The sequence below is a fragment of the Anabrus simplex genome, chromosome 10, assembly GCF_040414725.1.
Source record: "Anabrus simplex isolate iqAnaSimp1 chromosome 10, ASM4041472v1, whole genome shotgun sequence".
Taxonomy (NCBI): Eukaryota; Metazoa; Arthropoda; class Insecta; order Orthoptera; family Tettigoniidae; genus Anabrus; species Anabrus simplex.
In genome coordinates this window covers 16,977,750-17,002,926 of record NC_090274.1, presented here as the reverse complement: position 1 = coordinate 17,002,926, position 25,177 = coordinate 16,977,750, and the positions used below count along the sequence as shown (strand labels likewise).

Below are 25,177 nucleotides of genomic sequence, written 5' to 3'. Positions count from 1 at the left end.
AGTTTTAAAAATAAGGTTTAACATAATAAAATTTGTTGAAAATATGATCATTGAATTAATTGTGATTTAATGCCTTTGCTGGCAGGACGTAGTGTTTACAGTGCCCTATGTCTTCTGGTATGGGCTAGAGCAATCTTGTTACTATCATTGATCTGTCTCAGCTTTATCCTTGGCTTTGACAAGATGAAAGTGACTGAGGTATGAGTGATGCTAGTAATGTCATTCCTTATGCAGCCAGTCCCTGCTATGAATGGTGTGAAAATGTTGCTCATAGGGTCAGTTGGTGCATGCATTTCAGTGGGCTTGGCAGACTGATATGTAATAGCAACTTCTGGCTCGGTGAGGAAAGCAACGGGAAACTACCTCACTCCCCATTTCCCTAGTACGCCTCTTCAGTGATGCCTAGGCCATTTATGACAGCTGATGGCGGAGCTGTTGAGGATCCAACCAGCCTTCGGACTGAGGACTAAACATACATACATACATACATACTGCTTTAACCCTTATACGCTCAGCGAGCCGATCTATCGGCTTTGTGTTCGGACGGCTGTATAAGTACCTTAATGGACCCCCAGATGTCAGGAAAAGACATTAATAGTAGCTTTTGGATTTAGTTTACACTTTTCTCGAGAGATACAGACACTAAACTCACCTGTTTGGAACAAATGAAGTTATCAAACCGCGTATGTTCACCGCATGACGAGTTGAAGTGTGCTGCTTGCCAGTACAGTCTCATTTAAGCTTCAAAATACGTGTTTTCCTTCGTTTTATTGTTTCCATTTTAATAACAGATTATTGTTAATGATATTTTGTTTATATTCTACATTTATCAGTGTTCTCAAGTGAATTTTAGTTTAACATTTCGTGTTATTACATTTTCGTGCCACGAGTAGGCCTAATTTTTTTTTACATGGCTGGGCCAAGTTCTAGACTAAATAATTCCGATGTTTTGGATTATTTAGATGCTTTAGACGATGACGGTGACGTTATAGCCGATATTGATTCGTATTTCAGTCCGACTCATTGGCTGAATGATCAGCGTTGAGGTATTCGGTTCAGAGGGCCCGGGTTTGATTCGCGGCCAGGTCGGGAATTTTAATCGTCATTGATTAATTCTTCTGACCCGGGGCCTGTGTGTTTGTGTTTGTCCCAACACTTTCTTCTTCATATTCAGACAATACACTACACTACAAACTACCACGGTAACACGCGATAGTGATTACCTCCCCCCCATATAGGGTTGGCGTCAGCAAGGGCATCCGGCCATAAAACACGAGCCAAATCCACATGTGCGACACAGTTCGCACCCGCGACCCCACAGGTGTGGGAAAAGCTGTAGATAAAGAAGAAGTGATTCGGATTTTACAGGTACTGATGATAGGAGAATGTTTTGCAAAACACAAATGCTGACTCCGGAAGGTACGTGTACAGTTCTTTACGTCAGGTGCTATAACTCATGACTAAATAAGAATACAAAAAACTACATTATATCATGTTATACAGAATTAAATGCTCTTATTTTCAGAATGACTGAACAACAATATCACTAAAGAACATATTACTTTTTTAGTATTTAAAAACAGATTTTTATTTTTTGTAATATATTTTCAAATTTCAAAATTTATTTTGAAGTAAAATATGCCATGAACAATTTTGGGATATTTTTTTCCTAAAACGATATTAAATAGTGTACTACTGTAATTTTTTTCAATTTTGTAACTGGGGATTTCTTTATACGGCAATTTTTTACATTTTAACATGCATAATCATGAAAAATGGCCTGAGTGTTTTGGGCTTGACCGGTGAAAATAGCCTGAGAGCAAAAGGGTTAATATTGAAATATGCTATGTTGCTAGATTTTTTACCTGTTTATTACATGTTAAAAACATTAAAATATTTGTCTGGCGAGCCACAGAAGTCGTATCATAGGTTTGCCATCCCTGGTCTAGACAAAGAAACAATATATTTCAAGACCAAGGGAAGTGGAACAAGCTTACCACCTGCACAAGGATACCTAATAAGAAGAGAGTCTCCATCAAAACTAAAATCAGGCGCTACAACACTGTACTTAAACCAGAATGTCTCTTGATGTTCTCCATGAAAACACAAGAAATAGGCGAGATAGACAAAAAGGAAAGAAAAATTCTAATTAAAATTTGGGGCCCATTAAAGACTGAAAATAGGGAGTTCAGGCACAGGAAGAATGCAGACCTCTATACTGCTAATAATAAGAATTGGCGTCTGACATTTCTTATAGGGAGGTCCGTTTACTGCCTGCCGAGGCCGGATAAAGGGAGTGGCTGTGTGGTTGCCATGGAAACGAGGGTGGGGCGACTGCGGTTGCCATGGAGATAAAACTTCAGGGCAGCTCGTCTTGCTGGGAGTTGTCAAACCTGTCACTGTCACTGGTAAGAACCTGATTGTTTGTATAAGAGTGATCACAAATAGGACGACACCGCCTGGCCAGGAAGTCTACAACAGATCACAGCGGTCAGAATGAAGGAGGGAACAAGTGAGCCGGAAGCGAGGGGTAAGAGCATGTAGAAAGGAATGCTGGAATGTGGCAACATCGTGAAATGGCATGTGCAATGCTCCTCCCTCCAACCTTACCTGTCAGACGCCAACTTTAGTTAAGTCTAGTATACATCAATTTAAAAAAACTAAAAGAATTTCTGATACGATTAGGAACAGGAGAGTTAAGTTCTAATGTCATATAATGAGGATGGATAATGCCAGACTTACAAAACAAGTGTTTAATCCTGTTAATAAGAGTAAGAGTGGCAATTATCTTTCTTTCTTTTTTTCTTTCTTTCTTATTCTGTTTCTCACTCGGACTCAGCGAGGGATCCCACCTCAAGGACAGTGTCCTGGAGCGTGAGACTTTATGTCGGGGGGATGAAACTGGGGCGGAGAACGAGACGGCCTCACCTGCTATGATAAAAACGGGCCTTGTGGGAGGATGGGATATTTGGAAGGGATAGACAAGGAAGATGGAGGGAAGCGGCCGTGGCCTTAAGTTAGGTACCATTCCGACATTTACGTACAGAAGTGGGAACTGGGAAAAACCCACTTCAAGGCGGCTGAGGAGGGAATCGAACAGTGACCTCCAGGGCTGGCAGCTAATCACACTAACCACTAACTAGACCACAAAGACGGACAGGATGAAAAGTATAAACAGAGATGGGAATAACAGCAGATATATTAGAACAACTTCCAGGAGATTGATACAAAATTTCAAGAGATTCCAGGAGAAAGGAAATAACCTACGTAATAACGTCTGGACAGAAGAGAGGAGGAAAACACAATGAAATAATGAAGAACTATTGAAAAGCACAAGAAAGGAAGCAGGAAATAAACGGACATGAACAATGTGGGTTATTTTATGTCGTCCTAAGATGGTAAAATTCGAGAAAATTAAATGAATAATAATAATAATAATAATAATAATAATAATAATAATAATAATAATAATAATAATAATAATAATAATAATGTCCGAATCGTTGGCTGAATAGTCAGCGTACTGGCCTTCGGTTCAGAGGATCCCGGGTTCGATTCCCGGCCGGGCCGGCGATTTTAATCGCTTCTGATTAATTCATCTGGCTCGCGGCCTGGGTGTTTGTGTCCGTCCCAACACTCTCCTCTTCACATCGAGACAGCGTACCTCACTACCAACCACCACAGAAACACGCGCAATAGTGATTACATCCTCCATATTGCGTTGGCGTCAGGAAGGGCATCCGGCCGTAAAACAAGGCCAAATCCACATTTGCGATGCAGTTCGCAGCCGCGACCCCACAGGTGTGGGAAAAGCGGTAGGAAAATAATAATAATAATAATAATAATAATAATAATAATAATAATAAAACGGTAGCACTCGTAAAAACAAGCTATACTGGAACACGGGCTTCTTGAGTGCCGTAGACAGATGAGATATCACGTTTCGATGGTCGCTTTTGCAGTGGCCTGAAAAAATGAGTCAGCTAATCAGGAAAAAATGCAGAAATATGAAGCACAGAATGTTAAAGGTTAGTGTTGAGTGAACCAACCAACACGAGTACCTGTTGGGACTGGAGCATGACAACCTTAAACTGTCCTTGAAGAAGCTTCTATCTGATAGGTGACATTTCTAGTCTCACCACCTGCACAATTATGCGCTAGTTTCTCCATCAAAGTTGAACGAGGTTTTAGAAAACCGTCTATCTAAAACATTTTTCCGATAGACGTATACGTAGACTAATATTAACAGAGAAATGTGACTTATTTTTAATGAATCAATCAATTAAACAATCACCACTTATCTGCACTTAGGAATGTCGCACAGGTGACAGATTCCCTATTAGGTGTTTACCTAGCCTTCCCTTAAAACCTTTCAAAAAAATTGGAAATTTATCGAACATTTCTCTATTTCAGTCCCTCAACTTACCCCTCGTCCTAAAAATGAATATTTGCTCCAATGCTGCCATTGTTATGGGCACGTTTCCGCTCCACCCATCTTACACCTTAAACTTTCGAGATGGAGCGAAGCTTTAGAAAAATGATAGTTAAAATATTATTTCGTAATTATATAAATTTATGTAGTTAGTGTCAGTTCATATTTTAATTTGTTAAAGAACATCAGAAAGTAATTTTCGAATGCAGTGCTATAGTTCTGCTTGTGAAATATTATTAGATTTAGTTATTTACCTCCAAGTGCTATAGTTCTGTTTGCGAAATAATAATAATATTATTAGTTATTTACCTCCAAGTACTATAGTTCTCTTCACTGACAGCTCGGAACATACCACTTAGACGAGCAGCTCGTCTCCTTACTCCCAAGTCTTCCCAGCACAAAGTTTGCAATATTTTTGTAACACTACTCCTTTGTCGGAAATCACCCCTAATTGCTACACCATTGTATACTACAGGTAGAGCCCTGCACGGAAGTTAGTGTTTTAGCGAATACAAACTGTATGCCAGCGCGGATAATTTTGCAGATAATTTAATAATTTACAAATAATGGAGTGTATTCATTTTCACTCAAGCATCCTCTTATTTTTACTTGTGGTTCGGCGACCCTTGATATTGGTATGGGAGGATCATAAAGAGCCTTCAGTTCATAAAGCCATAAATCTAACCTAAGCCTAACTGACACCTGCTCGCAATTAGTGAAAGGAAGGAGCTCAATATATCGGTAGTTGTCACAAGAGGAAATTCCTCATAAACCTGTCACTGTAAGGGGGGGGGGGGGGGGGGGTCTGGTGGCAGGTATCAGGCCTCTTTCAATACCTTCGGTGTAATTAGTTCAATATTTACCCACGGATGCGGAAGTGAGGATGCAGATAGCCTAATGCACTCTCCACACATCGCTGAATTTAACAAATGGGTTTCAACACACTTTTCCCGCGATGCTCACATAAACACCCAGACACAGAAATTCCCTTGTGGGTGGGGGCGGCTGAATAATAACCACGGTATCCCCTGCCTGTCGTAAGAGTCGACTAAAAGGGGCTCAATGAGCTCTTAAGTTGGGAGCGTGGGCTGGCAACCACCGCGCACTAAGCTGCGTCTTAGCATTGCTTCCACTTACTTACGCCAGGCTCCTCACTTTCATCTATCCTATCCGACCTCCTTTCGTCAACTCTTGTTCTTTTTCGGCCCCGACGGTATTAGGTTCACGATTCCTAGGAAGTCTTTCATTTTCACGCCCTTCGTGGCCCTTGTCTCCCTTTCACCGATATCTTCATTTCTCGAAGTGTCGGACTCCTTCCAGTTTTTCTCTCTGATTGGCGTTATATAGAGTATGGTTGCCTAGTTGTACTTCCTCTTAAAACAATAACCTCCACCACCACCAGACAAAGAGAAACTGAACTGAACCATTTTCGACCTTTTAAATTATACTGCACAGTTCAAGATAAATGGAGTATGAGGCCAAAATCTGAAGTGTACAGACTTAACTGTCATTATATTTACATAGATAATTGTGCTTTATAAATACTTATCCGTTTAGTTATAATGTGCCAGATTTTAATTATGTGTAATAAGAAAATTGTGAGTCCGTGATTTATTCAATTGGTGGATATAAACATACATACAGCTCCTACCAAAAGTTTAAAGACACCTGCATATTTCATGAACATGATTCCTGTCCTCAGTCTCAGGCATACGATTGTTTACAGGGAACTAGAACATATTTAGAGGAACATGTCCTGATTTTTAAAATTAAAATATCATTCTTTAGTCCGCCTCTGTGGTGTAGTGGTTAGCGTGATTAGCTGCCACCCCCGGAGGTCCGGGTTCGATTCCCGGCTCTGCCACGAAATTTGAAAAGTGGTATGAGGGCTGGAACGGGGTCCACTCAGCCTCGGGAGGTCAACTGAGTAGAGGTGGGTTCAATTCCCACCTCAGCCATCCTGGAAGTGGTTTTCCGTGGTTTCCCACTTCTCGTCCAGGCGAATGCCGGGATGGAACCTGACTTAAGGCCACGGCCGCTTCCTTCCCTCTTCCTTGCCTATCCCTTCCAATCTTCCCATCCTTCCACAAGGCCCCTGTTCAGCATAGCAGGTGAGGCCGCCTGGGCGAGGTACTGGTCATTCTCCCCAGTTGTATCCCCGACCAAGAGTCTGAAGCTCCAGGACACTGCCCTTGAGGCGGTAGAGGTGGGATCCCTCGCTGAGTCCGAGGGAAAAGCCGAACCTGGAGGGTAAACAGATGATGATGATGATGATGATGATGATGATGATGATGATATTGAAGTTCTTGTTTATAATAATTGGAAAGAAAATAGCTATTTTCTAACACTTGAGGAGATCTGGACAGTACAATATGTGGATTACAGTAATATTTTTTTGTTGTGGAGAAAAAACAGATATATATAGAATATTTATTAGTTTAATAGAGAAACAGAACATATTTCCATTTAAAAATATCCCCCACCGAGCTCGATAGCTGCAGTCGCTAAAGTGCGGCCAGTATCCAGTATTCGGGAGATAGTAGGTTCGAACCCCACTATCGGCAGCCCTGAAGATGGTTTTCCGTGGTTTTCCGTGGTTTCCCATTTTCACACCAGGCGAATGCTGGGGCTGTACCTTAAGTAAGGCCATGGCCGCTTCCTTCCCACTCCTAGCCCTTCCCTGTCCCGTCGTCGCCATAAGACCTATCTGTGTCGGTGCGACGTAAAGCAACTAGCAAAAAAAAAAAAAAAAAAAAACCCGCTTTATAGCTCGCAACAGAACCACAGAAAGTGGCAAAAAGCAAACATTCTTTGATGGACAGGAGATCCCTGAAGCTACCGAGATCATTTGTGTGTTACGTTGTAGCGGGATATCTACAGTACAACATAACACGAACATGATTTCTGTAGCTTCAGGGGCCTCGTGTCCACCCAAGGTCGAGGAATGTTTGTTATTTTTACCGCTTTCTGTGGTTCTGTTGCGAGCTATTAAACAGGGTATATTTTTAAATGGAAACATATTCAGTTCTTCTAATACAATTATAAATATTGTTCAGGTATCTGTGTTTCTTCATAACAAATGTAATCCCCATATTGTAATGTCCAGAGCTCCTCAAACTATTAAAAAATAGCTATTTTCTTTCCTATTTTTTATAAACAAGAATTTCAATAGCTTCGAAACAAAGAACGAAATGTTAATGAAAATTTCAGCATATGTTTCTGTAAATATGTTCTAGTTAACTGTAAACTATCGTATGCCTGAGACTAAAAATTTAAGGACAGGAATCATGTTCATGAAATATGCAGGTGTCCTTAAATTTTGATGGGACCTATATATTTTTATTATAGACTTAGCCTATGCATTTCGTCGTTCAGCGTGCAAATCGCCGCCACAATCCTCTGTTTATAAATGGTTCTGTCGCCTCGTTTAGCTCTATACCTCTTATCTTTAAATCGTTAGAAACTGAGTCTAACCGTCGTCGACTTGGTCTACCCCTACTTCTCTTACCCTCCATAGCAGAGTCCATTATTCTCCTAGGTAACCTATCCTCCTCCATTCGCCTCACATGACCCCACCACCGAAGCCGGTTTATGCGTACAGCTTCATCCATCGAGTTCATTTCTAAATTAGCCTTTATCTCCTCATTCTGAGTACCCTCCTGTCATTGTTCCCACGTGTTTGTAACCAGCAATCATTCTCGCTACTTTCATGTCTGTTACTTCTAACTTATGAATAAGATATCCTGAGTCCACCCTGTTTTCGCTCTCGTAAAGCAAAGTTTGTCTGAAAACAGACCGATGAAAAGATAGTTTCGTCTGTGAGCTGACTTCCTTCTTACAGAATACTGTTGATCGCAGCTGCGAGCTCACTGCATTAGCTTTATTGCGCCTTGATTCAACCTCACTAACTATACTACCATAGTGGGAGAACACACATCCTAAATACTTCAAATTATCAATCAATCAATCAATCAATCAATCAATCAATCAATCAATACTGATCTGCATTTAGGGCAGTCGCCCAGGTGGCAGATTCCCTATCTGTTGTTTTCCTAGCCTTTTCCTAAATGATTTCAGAGAAATTGGAAATTTACTGAACGTCTCCCTTGGTAAGTTATTCCAATCCCTAACTCCCCTTCCTATAAATGAATATTTGCCCCAGTTTGTCCTCTTGAATTCCAACTTTATCTTCATATTGTGATCTTTCCTACTTTTATAAACGCCACTCAAACTTATTCATCTACTAATGTCATTCCACGCCATCTCTCCGCTGACAGCTCGGAACATACCACTTAGTCGAGCAGCTCTTCTTTCTCTCAATTCTTCCCAACCCAAACTTTGCAACATTTTTGTAACGCTACTCTTTTGTCGGAAATCACCCAGAACAAATCGAGCTGCTTTTCTTTGGATTTTTTCCAATTCTTGAATCAGGTAATCCTGGGCCCATACACTGGAACCATACTCTAGTTGGGGTCTTACCAGAGATTTATATGCCCTCTCCTTTACATCCTTACTACAACCCCTAAACACCCTCATAACCATGTGCAGAGATCTGTACCCTTTATTTACAATCCCATTTATGTGATTACCCCAATGAAGGTCTTTTCTTATATTAACACCTAGATACTTACAATGATCTCCAACAGGAATGTTCACCCCATCAACGCAGTAATTAAAACTGAGAGGACTTTTTCTATTTGTGAAACTCACAACCTGACTTTTAACCCCGTTTATCAACATACCATTGCCTGCTGTCCATCTCACAACACTATCGAGGTCACGTTGCAGTTGCTCAGAATCTTGTAAATTATTTATTACTCTATAGAGAATAACATCATCCGCAAAAAGCCTTACCTCCGATTCCACTCCTTTACTCATATCATTTATATATATATAAGAAAACATAAATGTCCGATAATACTGCCTTGAGGAATTCCCCTCTTAATTATTACAGGGTCAGATAAAGCTTCACCTACTCTAATTCTCTGAGATCTATTTTCTAGAAATATAGCAACCCATTCAGTCACTCTTTTGTCTAGTCCAATTGCACTCATTTTTGCCAGTAGTCTCCCATGATCCACCCTATCAAATGCTTTAGACAGGTCAATAGCGATACAGTCCATTTGACCTCCAGAATCCAAGATATCTGCTATATCTTGCTGGAATCCTACAAGTTGAGCTTCAGTGGAATAACCTTTCCTAAAACCGAACTGCCTTCTACCGAACCAATTATTAACTTCACAAACATATCTAATATAATCAGAAAGAATGCCTTCCCAAAGCTTACATACAACGCATGTCAAACTTACTGGCCTGTAATTTTCAGCTTTGTGTCTATCACCCTTTCCTTTATACACTGGGGCTACAATAGCAACTCTCCATTCATCTGGTATAGTTGCTCCGACCAAACAATAATCAAATACAGGGTAAGTACCTCAGATATGGCACTATATCCCAACCCACTGTCTTTAGTATAACGCCAGAAATCTGATCAATTCCAGCCGCTTTTCTAGTTTTCAACTTTTGTATCTTATTGTAAATGTCATTGTTATCATATGTAAATTTTATTACTTCTTTGGCCTTAGCTCCTCCTCTATCTCGACATTTTCCTTGTAACCAACAATCTTTACATACTGCTGACTGAATACTTCTGCCTTTTGAAGATCCTCACATACACACTCCCCTTGTTCATTAATTATTCCTGGAATGTCCTTCTTGGAACCTGTTTCTGCCTTAAAATACCAATATATACCTTTCCATTTTTCACTAAAATTTGTATGACTGTCAATTATGCTTGCCATCATGCTATCCTTAGCTGCCTTCTTTGCTAGATTCAATTTTCTAGTAAGTTCCTTCAATTTCTCCTTACTTCCACAGCCATTTCTAACTCTATTTCTTTCCAGTCTGCACCTCCCTCTTAGTCTCTTTATGTCTCTATTATAATAAGGTGGGTCTATATCATTCCTTACCTCCCTTAAAGGTACAAACCTGTTTTCGCATTCCTCAACAATCTTTAAACCCATCCCACAGTCTGATTACATTTTTATTTATCGTTTTCCACTGATCATAGTTACTTTTTAGAAACTGCCTCATACCTGCTTTATCAGCCATATGGTACTGCCTAATAGTCCTACTTTTAAGACCTTCATTTCTATCGCATTTATTTTTGACTACGACAAAAACAGCTTCATGATCACTAATACCATCTATTACTTCAGTTTCCCTATAGAGCTCATCTGGTTTTATCAGCACGACATCCAGGATATTTTTCCCTCTGGCTGGTTCCATCACTTTTTGAATCAGCTGTCCTTCCCATATTAACTTATTTGCCATTTGTTGGTCATGCTTCCTGTCGTTCGCATTTCCTTCCCAATTGGCATCTGGCAAATTCAGATCTCCCGCTACAATCACATTTCTTTCCATGTCGTTTCCCACATAGCCGACTATCCTATCAAATAATTCCGAATCCGCGTCCGAATCTATGTGTTCCAGGTTTGTATCCCTAATCTGACATGCAATTCTTTTGGATTTCTTACCTACTGACATCAATTTAGTCTTAGAAAGGCTCATTGCAGCTATTAAAGGAGACATCAAAACGAAAATAGCAGCACTTCACTCTTTCCCATCCAACACACTTTGGCATGATAAAAATTTCACCATAAAGTGACTTTTGAACTCAGCACAGCTCACGACAAGATTCTTCCTTGTATGGAATTTGTTCGATATTTTGAAAAATGTTTCTGTTCATTTAGACCTACCCATAATATTTCTCAATGTTCGAAACAGAAATTTAGAAGTACCGATGTACTTTCGATTACCGTTATATCATCCGTCGTCCTGGGGACCGGGTTCGTTTGTCGGTACTGCCAGAGATTTAAGAATGGCAGGAAGGCTGGTACTTACAGCTCACCTACACTGGAGGGTGTGTGTATTTCCCGTTATGTCTGCTTTGGCGCACAGAACTAATTATGCTCAACGTGTTGGGTAGAAACTCGTGAGCGTCCACTTAGAATCCACCAAAGTACGTTAATGTTAAAAAGACTGGCCCCTCCTTTCTCTGCAACTGATGACCTTGATGTTAATTAACGTAAAACATTGCGGGGTGCTCGCTGCAGCACTTCCGCAGTCGTGAGAAAACTCATCACGTAATGTGGTCATTGCATGACGAACAGAAGTCAGGGGTGTCCAGCGATATGAGAACAAATTAGCAATTTTCTACAATACAAAGGTTTTCCTACAATCAAATTATAATGTTGCTGCACACTAGCTGTGTAATATGCCCTTGCTGGCGAAATGTAGTGTTTACAGTGCACTATGTCTTCTGGTATATCAAATTTGTTACTTTCATTGATCTGTCTCAGTCTCATCCTTGGCTTTGACAATATGGAAGTGACTGAGGTATGAGTGATGCTAGTAATACCATTGCTTATGCAGCCAGTCCCCGTTATGAATGGTGTGAAGATATCGCTCATAGGGTCGGTTAGAGCCTGCATCTCAGTGGGCTTGGCAGACTGATATGTAATAGCGGCTGGCTCGGTGAGGAAAGCAACGGGAAACTACCTCACTCCTCATTTTCCTAGTACGCCTCTTCAGTGACGCCTAGGCTATTTATGACAGCTGTTGGCGGAGCTGCAGAGGATCAAACCAGCCTTCGGGCTGAATACCCAACATACATACATACACAGCTGTGTAATACAATCTAGCGCAGACCTAACATTTTTGTAGGACGTAACATTCCGACTCATTCGAGCCTGCGCTACGAACTCCCTCTTTAACTACTGTATTTATCCCCCCCCCCCCCTTTTTCTATTCCTCGAGTAATCCTACCTTCACATTATAGCTTTCCTCATTATCTTCCTGATCGATAAGGGGTGATAATCAGGCGGTAATCACACCACTATTTTATTTCTTCTTTTTTTTACATTTTGCTGTACGTCACACCAACACAGATAGGCCTTATGGCGACGATGGGATAGGAAAGGGCTGGAAATGAAAATGAGCGGCCGTGCTCTTAATTAAAGTACGGCCCCAGCATTTTCCTGGGGTGAAAATACCGACTGCCGACATTAGGTTTCGAACCCACTATCTCCCGAATTTAAGATCACAGTTTCGCACCCCTAACCACACGGCTCGGTAATCACCACCACCACCACAACCACCACTATCGCCAGCTTCTTCTTTATTTTCCACGCGTCATCGATGCACGCTGTTGATGGACTTGGCATTGGTGAATCGGTGAATACTTCCATTATTATGGCCAGTATTGCCAACTTAGCGGATTTTCCGCTAAATTTGGCGGAATTAGAAGACTGTCGGCGGAAAAATATACCATTTAGCGGACAGCGGATTTTTTTGGCGGAATTCTAGATTTGTTATAGCGGAATTTAGCGTTTTATCCATTTTACTTCTTTCTTAATTTGTACTCCAGTCTGTCTCTGAGCTATTCCGTATTTCTTGTCAGGAGCTAGCAGTCACATGCTATTTGGATTTGATGTTGTGAGATCGTGGTATCATAAATTTGTAATGAGTGGTGGTGGTGGTGGTGGTGATTATTGTTTTAAGAGGAAGTATAACTAGGGAACCATCCTCTGTAATGAATGGGGAAAGGGTACTTATCTCTTAGTTGACGAATGACGACAGATAATGAAACTGTGAGACAGTAGCATTTATATTTATGCTATGAAGGACGACCGTTTAATGAACTGGGCTGCTCTCTGTGTGGCCGTTGAGGTGGGAGATTCACCTAGTTTGCACCCAGCAGTAAAACGCCTACAAGTTTTAGCTCGCCGGCTCGACGGCAGGGGGTTAATCCCAGTGGAACTCACAGATCAGGTGAGTACAGACATTTACTACTATTATTATTATTATTACTATTATTATTATTATTATTATTATTATTATTATTATTATTATTATTATTATTATTATGTGCGTATGGACCCAATGGATCACGCAAAGCTCTAACAATTCTGTTTTCTGAGTTGACAAACAGCTCTCATCCTTTCTCCGTGGATCCTTTTTCGTTCCTGTCCACTTTGCTCCAGTCTTCTTTTTCACTTCCTTCTCTGCTTGCACTTTCCATCCGTTATTTTTTATTATTATTTTTTCCAATAGAGGTTTCTGTCCGCGGTGTCATTTGAGTTTATCTGGGCTTTTTCCAGATCCTTCTTCACTTCCAGTACCCATGGAATATTTTTTAGATGTTTTATGTACCTGAGAATCTTGTGTGTCAGTCTACTTGCCGGCAGTCTGCGGACGTGCCCATAAAATTTCAGACGTCTTTTGCGGATGTCTGCTGCAATGTTGGAAAGCTCTTCTGTCACTTTGCGTGACCTCAGTCTATATCCATCTTCTGTTTATCGGGGGCCGAGAATTTTCCTCACATTATTATTATTATTATTATTATTATTATTATTATTATTATTATTATTGTTATTATTATTATATAATTCGCTGGGGCCATCAAGGACCACGTTAAGTCTTGTTGCATTTGACACTGAACTTGGCCTTCTTTAGAGCCCAAATTTCCCTCATTCTTTGTGAGTGGGCCTGCTTACGCTCCTCTGTCCAAGGGGCACCGTGTCTTCTCTTCGGTTGCTCGTCTCGGTTTAGCCCGTTCGTCAATATTTTCTTGCGGAAGAGATCTCTGTTAAGGGCGTCTTCAGCTGAGATACTTAGCATTTTCAGGTCTTCTTTGGTATTTCTAAACCAGGGAATTGTGGTTTTGGGGTTTGAATCAAAAAAAGTGAAAGATTTCTTTAGTTAACTTTCTTCCATCCATTCTTTTCAGATGACAGTAAAATCGTGCCCGTCTTTTTCTGACTGTGTCGGTAATTTTCTCTATTTTGCTGTAGACTTCCTTGTTGGATCTCTTTTGATGGATTCCATTTCTGTACTTTGATCCCAAGATTCCTCTCACAATTTTGCGTTCTCTTTCCTCCAGTTCTTCAAGGAGTCCTTTGTTGGCATTTAGAGACAGGGTTTCGGCTGCATATAGAACTACTGGATTCAGAACTGTTTCATAGTGACGTATCTTGGTGTTTTGGGAAAGGCATTTTTTGTTGTAGATTGTGCGGGATGTTTGGTAGGCTATTTCCAGTTTGCGTACTCGCTCCTGAAGTGCTTCTTTGTCCAGTCCATTTTTCATGATGATCTCACCCAGGTATTTGAATTTGTCTACTCGGGTGATGTCCCCGTATTTTGTATGGAGTTTTGGTGGAGCCTCTTTGATGTTAAGTCATTACTTCTGTTTTTCTCAAACGATATCTGCAAACCAGCTTGTTCGGCAATTTCCTTTAAAATTTCAACTTGAGCTCTAGCGGTTTCTATGTCGTTTGTGAGAACAGCAATATCATCGGCAAATGCTAAGCAGTCTGTTGCGATCCCCTTGGATTTGGTTCCTATTCTCAATGGACTATTATTATTATTATTATTATTATTATTATTATTATTATTATTATTATTATTATTAGTCTATTATTATTATTATTATTATTATTATTATTATTATTATTATTATTATTATTATTATTATTATTGCCCATTATTTGAGATCGGATTTCTTGGCGGAATTTTAGCGGATTTTTAGTAGTATTTAGCGGATCTTGGAAATCTAAGTTGGCAACACTGATTATGGCTCACACTGTAAAACATTCAGAGCATTTTTTTTTTTCTTTTAACGGTGGTAAATTTCTCTTTCGGAAAATCGAATTATCATAAAAATGTCTTTTATTCAATTAAACTCAAATTAAAAAAGATTAATTTATTGGCGTCTAATGAATCGTTTTCGAAAGACATCTGTGCGGAATTTGGAGTCAACAAGGGTAGGATCCAGAAGGAAACTGTCTCACGGCCTGTTTATTTCTTTATTTATTTATTTATTTATTTATTTATTTATTTATTTATTTATTTATTTATTTATTTATTGCACACTACAGGACTTAGTGTCCCAATTACAGTGGCAACTATGTCAGATAAGCTACAATTAACATGGTGGTACTTACTGTATATCTAAACTATATTCTACAATTTTAGCTAATCTCCTATAATATTGATATAAAATATTAAAGTATTTTTCTAAAAACTAAAGAAACTTATGTTAATATGATGGAACAACACACGACAAAGTAAAATGACAAAATAAATGAAGCAATACACGTACAAACATAATATTATAGGACTTCGCCTTACAATTTCCCCTATTTTTAGGACTTCATACAACTGCGCGATGAAGTTCAGTTACAAACTCACTCAATGGCAGACTGAAGTCAAGGCCATTACTTTTCTGAATGGCACTGTTGAAGATACCACAGAGCCTGTTTACCGGCGAGTTATCATGGGCACATGTCCTGGTTTTTTCATTTAAAAATGTTATGTTATTTCTGGAATTGAAGCGAGGTACATGGACATTTAGGAGAGAAAGTAATTCAGGATTATCAATAGCATAGTTTACAACTTTATAAAGAAATTTTACTGCATCCTTCCGTCTGCGAATTTCTAAGCTCTCCACTCCGAAATTTAAAAGGATATCACTATAGGGTACCATACGGGGTTAGCAGCCAGTTTTTTTATATTGTAAGTATTTTAAAAATCTTTTTTTGTAATTTTTCAATCTGATAGACATGTGATTGACACCTAGGGCTCCAAACGATGCTGGCATATTCTACTTTTGGTCTTACTATGGTACTGAACAGATGGATGCAAGTTTGTGTGTTTTTGAATGGTTTTATATTCCTGATAATGAATTCTAGGGTCTTGTACGACTCAGCTACCACTTGAGGTCTCTCCCTATGTCTCTGTCATGGCCATCCCCAACGACCTACAAGTATATTATACTACACAGACTGGCGGAAGACCCGCCATCTTTGAAGAAAGTTGAAAAGTGCTCTGTCTTGTTCCCTGGTGGCAACAAGGAACAAATGATCACTTGTAAAATGATATTATTTGTACTTCTTGTACTCCCTCTATTCGTGCAATTAAATGCAGAACACGACTTAGGCATCGTTCCTTGTTCACAACTAAGAGCTGACGAATGCCTCCAGGAAACATGGCGAACGTGCTGCAACTTTCCTCAGCTAGGAGCGCTGTATGAGTCCTTCCAGTACAAGTGTACCTTCCAGTATGCCAATGTAGTACAATGTAGGCCGTTGGCCATCCGCCAGGACTTGACACCACAGCCTGCAAGATTACATCGACCATCTGTACTCTAACGGCCCTCTTTGATAATATGTATCACTGCCATGGCCATCCATCAATACTTCACATCACAGTCTGCAATATCACATCGACCATCTGTACTCTAACGCCCCTCTTTGGTAATATGTATCTCTGCCATGGCCATCCATCAATACTTCACATCACAGCCTGCAAGATTACATCGACCATCTGTACTCTAACGGCCCTCTTTGATAATATGCCTCTCTGTCATGGCCATCCATCAATACTTCACATCACAGCCTGCAAGATTACATCGACCATCTGTACTCTAACGGCCCTCTTTGATAATATGCCTCTCTGTCATGGCCATCCATCAATACTTCACATCACAGCCTGCAAGATTACATCGACCATCTGTACTCTAACGCCCCTCTTTGATAATATGCCTCTCTGTCATGGCCATCCATCAATACTTCACATCACAGCCTGCAAGATCTCATCGACCATCTGTACTCTAACGCCCCTCTTTGATAATATGCCTCTCTGTCATGGCCATCCATCAATACTTCACATCACAGCCTGCAAGATCACATCAACCATCTGTACTCTAACGCCCCTCTTTGATAATATGACCCACAGTCATGGCCATCCATCAATACTTCACATCACAGCCTGCAAGATCACATCGACCATCCAACGCCCCTCTTTGACAATATGACCCACAGTCATGGCCATCCATCAATACTTCACATCACAGCCTGCAAGATCACATCGACCATCTGTACTCTAACGCCCCTCTTTGACAACATGTCCCTCAGTCATGGCCATCCATCAATACTTCACATCACAGCCACAGGGTTACTAGGTAACATCACGCCACACCTTTTGTGTAGTAATTCTGCGACGCACATTTTCAGCATATTTATGTGAAAATACGATCTCCTACAACAATGTTCTTGGAAAAATATTTGGAAGTTTGTGAAAACGTAATAACAGCAAGTTTCTCTATTATTATTATTATTATTATTATTATTATTATTATTATTATTAAGACAATCATTTGTTTACATGTAGATAAAAGACTTATTCTACTATGCGCTCGACATGATCAATTACAACTGCATGTTGTTTAAGGAGAATAACATTTATTCTGTTCTACTAAAAGCACATAGCAGTCACTAGTACTTAATATTTGTTATGACAATACCATTTATGTCGGGGAAATGAAAGCACAGCCTTCTATATGTCTTAGTTCCGAATGTGGCTATGTATACAGGAGTAACTTTAGGGCCTAGCGTACAGGGACAGTTTTCTATCAGTATGCTCATTTAACTGCGGCGGCCAGTTTATAGCTGTTGAAATTTGAGTGTTCTCGCCGTATGTTGCTACAGTCTACCAATAACATTGGCGAAGACCAACGAGAATTTTTTTAGAAAAGGCAACATGTTCTTTATTGTTATGCATTCGAAAGTAGTGAGGGAAAAAAATGTGGACTCATCCCCTATTAAGCCGAAGGATGCTAAAAGGACAGAAAATGAATATCTGTATTCTTATCCTAAGATTTCTTTTTGGATATTTTAAAATGAGCAAGAATTCTTTCAAAGAATTATTACACATGAAATCTTGAAATATGTGTGGAGTACAATATCAAATGACGGAAGTGCCAAGAACGAAGTGTTGAACAGGGTGCAAAAAGGATCCAATTTCTTCCATCAAGTACGGAACATAGTACGGGAGAAGGGAGTTTCTCAGAGGGCTAAACAGACCATGTTTAAGACTTATCTCCTGCTCATCATGACGTATAGTCTGGAGAATTGCGTTGTATATTGAGTCAACTGCAAGCTTGTGAAATGAAGTTCCTTAGATCAGTCGTTCAGAAAACAAGGACGGACAGAATTAGGAATAATCCGATACGAAGAGAGGTGCAGGTCAGCCTGACCATGGAAGAAAGTCTGAGACCCGGTTTCATCAACACATGTTAGTACTTAACAAGGTGTTAAATCATTTTAACATATGATTTAAGAAAATTTGCGTTTTATCAACAACTGTTAACATTAACAAATGTTAAACTGCGTATTAAAGTTAACATCAGCTATTTCCAATGTTAAATGGCTAACATTAGCATTTAGCAACCTGTTCCAAAATGGCTGCTGTGAATCTCGCTTTCGAGGCAGAATTGCTCTATTTAGATATTTTACAAAACAATCCTGATCGAAGAAGAGTTCAGCGACGTAATGACTTTGAAAATTTGACGGATGCGGAATTTCTTCATAGATACAGGTTATCGAAAATAGTCGTTGCTAAGGTTGTTGACGAAATTCAAGTGAGGTTGGAATATCCTACGAAGAAAAACTTCCCTCTTTCTCCAATGTTGCAGGTACTGATAATATTACGAATTTTTTCTACTGGTTATTTTCACATAATGGCCGGAGACAATGCTGGAATTTCTAAACCCACTGTTAGTAGAGTTGTTTGTGGAGTGTCTGCAGCAATAGCATCCATGAGAAGGAGGTATATAACATTCCCTTCAGTAGAAGAGCGTCAGCAAATTATCCGCGACTTCTATGAAATAAGCCGGTTTCCTGGTATTTGTTCCAGGTGCAATAGATTGCACACATGTAAGAATCCAATCACCTGGAGGCAAGTGGGCCGAAATATATCGTAATCGGAAGGAATATTTCTCTGTTAATGTTAATGTTCAGGTGATTAGTGAGTCTAACCTCCAAATCAGGGATATACTTTCTAAGTGGTCTGGTTCTGCACACGACAATACAATATTTAATAACTCCCATATCGGAGCACAGTTTGAAGTGGGACAATTAACGAAGTGATTTTGTTAGGTGACAGGGGATACCCGCTAAAAAAGTAGGTATCTGTTAACCCCATTGAAACTCTCGCGGACTTTTCCCGCGCCTCGTCCTTTTCTTTTATCGTCAAGCGACCTGTGCGCTTGCACTCAATAACTTATATATATTTACTAATTCAATTAACAACTCTTTTTCGAAAGAGGAAAAATTAGAACTACGATTCCGTTTCACTTCTCGCGCCATATTTTACAGCTGTACTCAAACAAAAGCGCATCGGAGCGCGCTGTAAAACAGCATGTTCGTACCACTGCCTCCTTGATTCGCACCAGTTCGCAATATTGGGAGAGTTAACAGTCGATTAGTTAACATTTCACAAGAGAAGTTTGATGAAACGCAAGAAACCTAACAAGATGTTAAACTCTTAACTCCGTATTAACTAACTACTTGTTAGTATATATTTAACATGTATTGATGAAACCTGGCCTGAGTGTTGCAAGGCTGAAGTGGTTGCAGGTGACTTGAACACCAAGGAAGTGTTTTGAAAAGATCGTTCCAGACGAAGACCAACTGGAAACCCTAGAAAAAGGTGGCAAGACCAGATAGGAGTAGAACTTGAGAAGAGAGGAGAAACATGGGATGTCCTAGAGAGAAAAGAAGCGTACCAGGACCGTAATAAATGGAGGCGCATTGTTCTTAAGCATTCAACACGGCTCGGTGGAAGGAATTCGTGATCAGGATGAATACAACGGTATATTATCTATCTCTTTCACGTTCTTGTCACTGTAATGTATTAGCCTATATAGTGCTGGTCTTTTCTCAACTTTCACTATCAAAATATTCATCCATTGTGTTTGAGCATCTTGATGATACTGTGCTCGCGAAGTGAGAAACCGTTCGCGCGCGGCCATGGCTCTGCTTACAAAATGGAACATGTTGCGGTTTCAAATTGTGTTTACGTCAATGTGTTCCAAGACCGCGGCGGTTAAAGGGATAGAAAGCCGGCCGCGTGGGCCAGGCCATAGGGTTCAGACTTCTCCAGGACTGCTAGGTAGGCCCTACATGGAAAACAAAGCGATAACTACTTGACGGGAGCTGGAAGTTCTACGGGGCTTAGACCATCTACTGGAACAGCCAACATGATTGAAGAAAAATGTACTTTACGGAAAAGTCCTCCCCCAGATCTCTGTCTTCGTCGTACGACACCTTCTCCGTGCAACAACTGGTCGTCTGTATCACCCTCATCTACCTCCCCAACTTCGCAATAGTCTATCTCCCCTTCCTTCTTATCTGTCACCACTTCAGTCTCTATCTCTTCATCTCCATCGCCTACCCCTCCTTCCTCATCATCTACTTCAGCCTCTCTCTCTTCATCCTCATCGTCTATCTCTCCTTCCTCATCATCTACTTCAGCCTCTATCCCTTCATCCTCATCGTCTACCTCTCCTTCCTCATCATCTACTTCAGCCTCTATCTCTTCATCCTCATCGTCTACCTCTCCTTCCTCATCATCTACTTCAGCCTCTATCCCTTTATCATCATCGTCTATCTCTCCTTCCTCATCATCTACTTCAGCCTCTATCTTTTCATCCTCATCGTCTACCTCTCCTTCCTCATCATCTACTTCAGCCTCTATCTCCTCATCGTCTACCTCTCCTTCCTCATCATCTACTTCAGCCTCTATCTCTTCATCCTCATCGTCTACCTCTCCTTCCTCATCATCTACTTCAGCCTCTATCCCTTCATCTTCATCGCCTACCCCTCCTTCCTCATCATCTACTTCAGCCTCTATCTTTTCATCCTCATCGTCTACCTCTCCTTCCTCATCATCTACTTCAGCCTCTATCTCCTCATCCTCATCGTCTACCTCTCCTTCCTCATCATCTACTTCAGCCTCTATCCCTTTATTATCATCGCCTACCCCTCCTTCCTCATCATCTACTTCAGCCTCTATCCCTTCATCTTCATCGCCTACCCCTCCTTCCTCATCATCTACTTCAGCCTCTATCTTTTCATCCTCATCGTCTACCTCTCCTTCCTCATCATCTACTTCAGCCTCTATCTCTTCATCCTCATCGTCTACCTCTCCTTCCTCATCATCTACTTCAGCCTCTATCTCTTCATCCTCATCGTCTATCTCTCCTTCCTCATCATCTACTTCAGCCTCTATCCCTTTATTATCATCGTCTATCTCTCCTTCCTCATCATCTACTTCAGCCTCTATCTTTTCATCTTCATCGTCTACCTCTCCTTCCTCATCATCTACTTCAGCCTCTATTTCATCCTCATCGTCTACCTCTCCTTCCTCATCATCTACTTCAGCCTCTATCTCTTCATCCTCATCGTCTACCTCTCCTTCCTCATCATCTACTTCAGCCTCTATCCCTTCATCTTCATCGCCTACCCCTCCTTCCTCATCATCTACTTCAGCCTCTATCTTTTCATCCTCATCGCCTACCCCTCCTTCCTCATCATATACTTCAGCCTCTATCTCTTCATCCTCATCGTCTACCTCTCCTTCCTCATCATCTACTTTAGCCTCTACCTCCTCATCTTTATCGTCTACTTCACCTTCCTCCTCATCTATCTTCACTTCATCATCTGCTTTACTCTCTCCCAACAATCCATTATCATCTACTCCATTCCACATCTTCATTTCATCATATATATCCTGATAATCTCTATCTATTTCATTCTCTAACTTCACTTCATTACGCGCCTCCATGTCAACTTCATCATCTATTCCATACCCTAACTCCACTTTATCCTCATCTACTACATCATCTTCCTCCTCTTCATTTTCGCCTATTTCATCTTCCTTCACTTCATTTTCAACGTCATCTACATCTACTTCATTCTTTAGTTCAATTATATCCTTATCGTCTATTTCTTTCTCTACTTCCACCTTATTTTTATATATTTCTTCATCCTCTTCTATTCCATTCTCATTTATTACGTCATTATCCGTTTCAACGTTATCTACTTCTTTCTCTACGTCTTCTATATCCTCACTCTCTATGTCATTTTCTATCTGCAATTCATCCCTATTCATGTCATCATCTCCCTCTTCATCCTCATCAAAATCACCATCCTCCACTTCATCCTCGTGTATTTTATTGTCATCGTCCAGTTCTTTCTTTAGTTCCGATATATCTTCTTTATCTACTTCATTTTCTTCCTCTAGTCTATCGTCATCTATTTCATCTTCGTTCACTACATCCTCACCTATTTCATTTTCTACATCTATTATATCTTCGCCTATTTCATCCTCTATTTCCAGTTCATCATAATTAATGTTATAATTTTCTTCCACATCATGATCTACTCTAAAATGCCCCTCCACTTCATCGTCGTCCAGTTCATCCTCTACCTCCACTTCATCCTCGTCCAGTTCATCTTCTACCTCTACTTCATCCTGGTCTGTTTCATCCTCCGCCTTCACTCCATTCCCATGGAGAACATTATCTATCCCTTCTTCATCTTCGTCTAGTTCATCCTCTACCCCCACTTCATCCCCTACCAACACTTCGTTTTCTTTATCATCTACCTCCACTTCATCCTCGTCTAGTTCATTTTCTATCCTCACTTCATCCTCGTCTACCTTATCCTCTACCTCCACTTCATCCTCGTCTATTTCATCCTCTACCTTCACTTCATTCCCATAGAGTTCATTATCTATCCCTTCTTCATCCTCGTCCAGTTCACCCTCTACCCACACTTCATCCTCGCCTAGTTCATCATCTACCTCCACTTCATCCTCATCCAGTACATTCTCTACCTCCACTTCATCCTCATCCAGTTCATCCTCTACCTCCACTTCATCCTCATCCAGTTCATCCTCTACCTCCATTTCATCCTCATCCAGTACATCCTCTACCTCCATTTCATCCTCATCCAGTACATCCTCTACCTCCACTTCATCCTCATCCAGTTCATCCTCTACCTCCACTTCATCCTCATCCAGTTCATCCTCTACCTCCACTTCATCCTGGTCTATTTCATCCTCCACCTTCACTTCATTCCCATGGAGTTCATTATGTATCCCGTCTTCATCGTTGTCTAGTTCAACCTCTAACAACACTTCGTTTTCTTTATCATCTACCTCTACCTCATCCTCGTCTAGTTCATTTTCTATCCTCACTTCATCCTCATCCACCTTATCCTCTACCTCCACTTCATCCTGGTCTATTCCATCCTCTACCTTCACTTCATTCCCATATAATTCACCCTCTATCTCCACTTGATCTTCGCCCCTTTCATCCTCTATACCCACTTCATCCTCGTCCACTTCGTACTCTTTATTCACTTCATCATCTACACCCACTTCATTCCCATCATAATCTGCCCCGTCTTCACCCTCGTCCATTTCATCCTCCACCTCCACTTCATCCTCGTCCATTCCATCCTTTACCACCATTTCATCCTCGTCGATTTCATTCTCTACCTCCACTTCGTCCTCGTCGATTTCATCCTCTGCCTCCACTTCGTTCTCGTCCATTTCACCCTCATCTAGTTCATCCTCTACCTCCACTCCATCTTCGTCTAGTTCTCCCTCTACCTCCACTTCGTCCTCGTCGATTTCATCCTCTACCTCCACTTCGTTCTCGTCCATTTCACCCTCGTCTAGTTCATCCTCTACCACCACTTCACCGTCCACTTCATCCTCGTCTAGTTCATCCTGTACCTCTACTTCATCATCGTCCATTTCATCCTCTAAACCCACTTCATCTTCGTCCATTTCATCCTCTAAACCAACTTCATCCTCGTCTAGTTCAGCCTCCACTTCCACTTCCTTCTCGTTTAGTTCATCCTGTACCCCCACTTCATCCTCATCTACATACACCTCATCCTCGTCTAGTTCATTTTCTATCCCCATTTCATCTTCACCTACGTCATTCTCTGCCCCCTCTACATCCTTGTTTAGTTTATCATTCTCTTTTCCCACCTCATTCTCGTCTAGTTCATTTTCTGTGTCGACTTCATCCTCAACTAGTTCCTTCTCGTCTAACCAGTGCAGTTTCTTGTTCACGATCCCGTCCGTTTCCTAAAAGAAACAAGCCCAACATAAGTGTCCACATTCTCAAAGTACTGAATGCAAAAATCTACATTATATGTGTCGTCTGACTGATTTTAGTAAATGCTCTAAGAATGGAATATGACATTTGATTGTTTCGGTGCAGACAATTATTAGGGTATTTTTGTTCGTTGATTTTCAATTATTTGAGACTTTGAATACCGGTACTGTAACTTACAGGTGGGAGTATTTTGTGACATAGAAATAGCAGATTATATTATTCATTTAAAAACTACGAGAGTTTCAATTTCGAACATTTGGGCAAACCAAGTGTTCTCTGGTAGCAGTGCTGGCAGAAATATATCTGGACAGCCCGCGAATGCACGAGAAACTCCTCTATTCAGATTACAGATAAAGTGGTTGATCGTTTTACCCGGAACGACATGGGTTTGATATTCCCTTAGTAAGGCGAAACATTTCTAAACGAGATTTCCACTTACGGGGAGGCACAAAGGACTGAGGTTCGCTCAACCTACAGTACCAGGCTAATACCAAGCCCTTTTAGTGTTGTGGTTACGGGATAGTAGACGCTTTTACGATTAGTTTGACATCATAAGTTCCTAGCCCCACTGTACTCTGCACCCTCCTTTGCTTCACTGTTCAGATTACGCAGTATCATGGCTTGCTAACCATACTGTACTCGTATCAGTTGGTAATCACACTGAGCTCATTACTTGCTAACCATACTGTACACTCATCAGATGGTTATAG

At 40.6% G+C, this 25,177-nt stretch overlaps 2 protein-coding genes across 3 annotated transcripts in view; one reads left to right on the top strand and one right to left on the bottom strand.

The window, feature by feature from the left end:
- Positions 1–25,177, bottom strand: part of Cow (Proteoglycan Cow) — a 309,533-nt gene that overhangs the window by 267,989 nt on the left and 16,367 nt on the right. The gene's annotated exons all lie outside the window — the stretch shown is intronic.
- Positions 19,011–23,405, top strand: LOC136882213 (uncharacterized; the record flags this gene model as incomplete). Its single annotated transcript, XM_068229487.1, is given in 5 exon segments — positions 19,011–19,055; positions 20,564–21,952; positions 22,256–22,500; positions 22,577–22,678; positions 22,736–23,405. Coding segments are annotated over 5 exon segments (2,451 nt in total), but the record flags the coding sequence as incomplete, so codon positions are not given.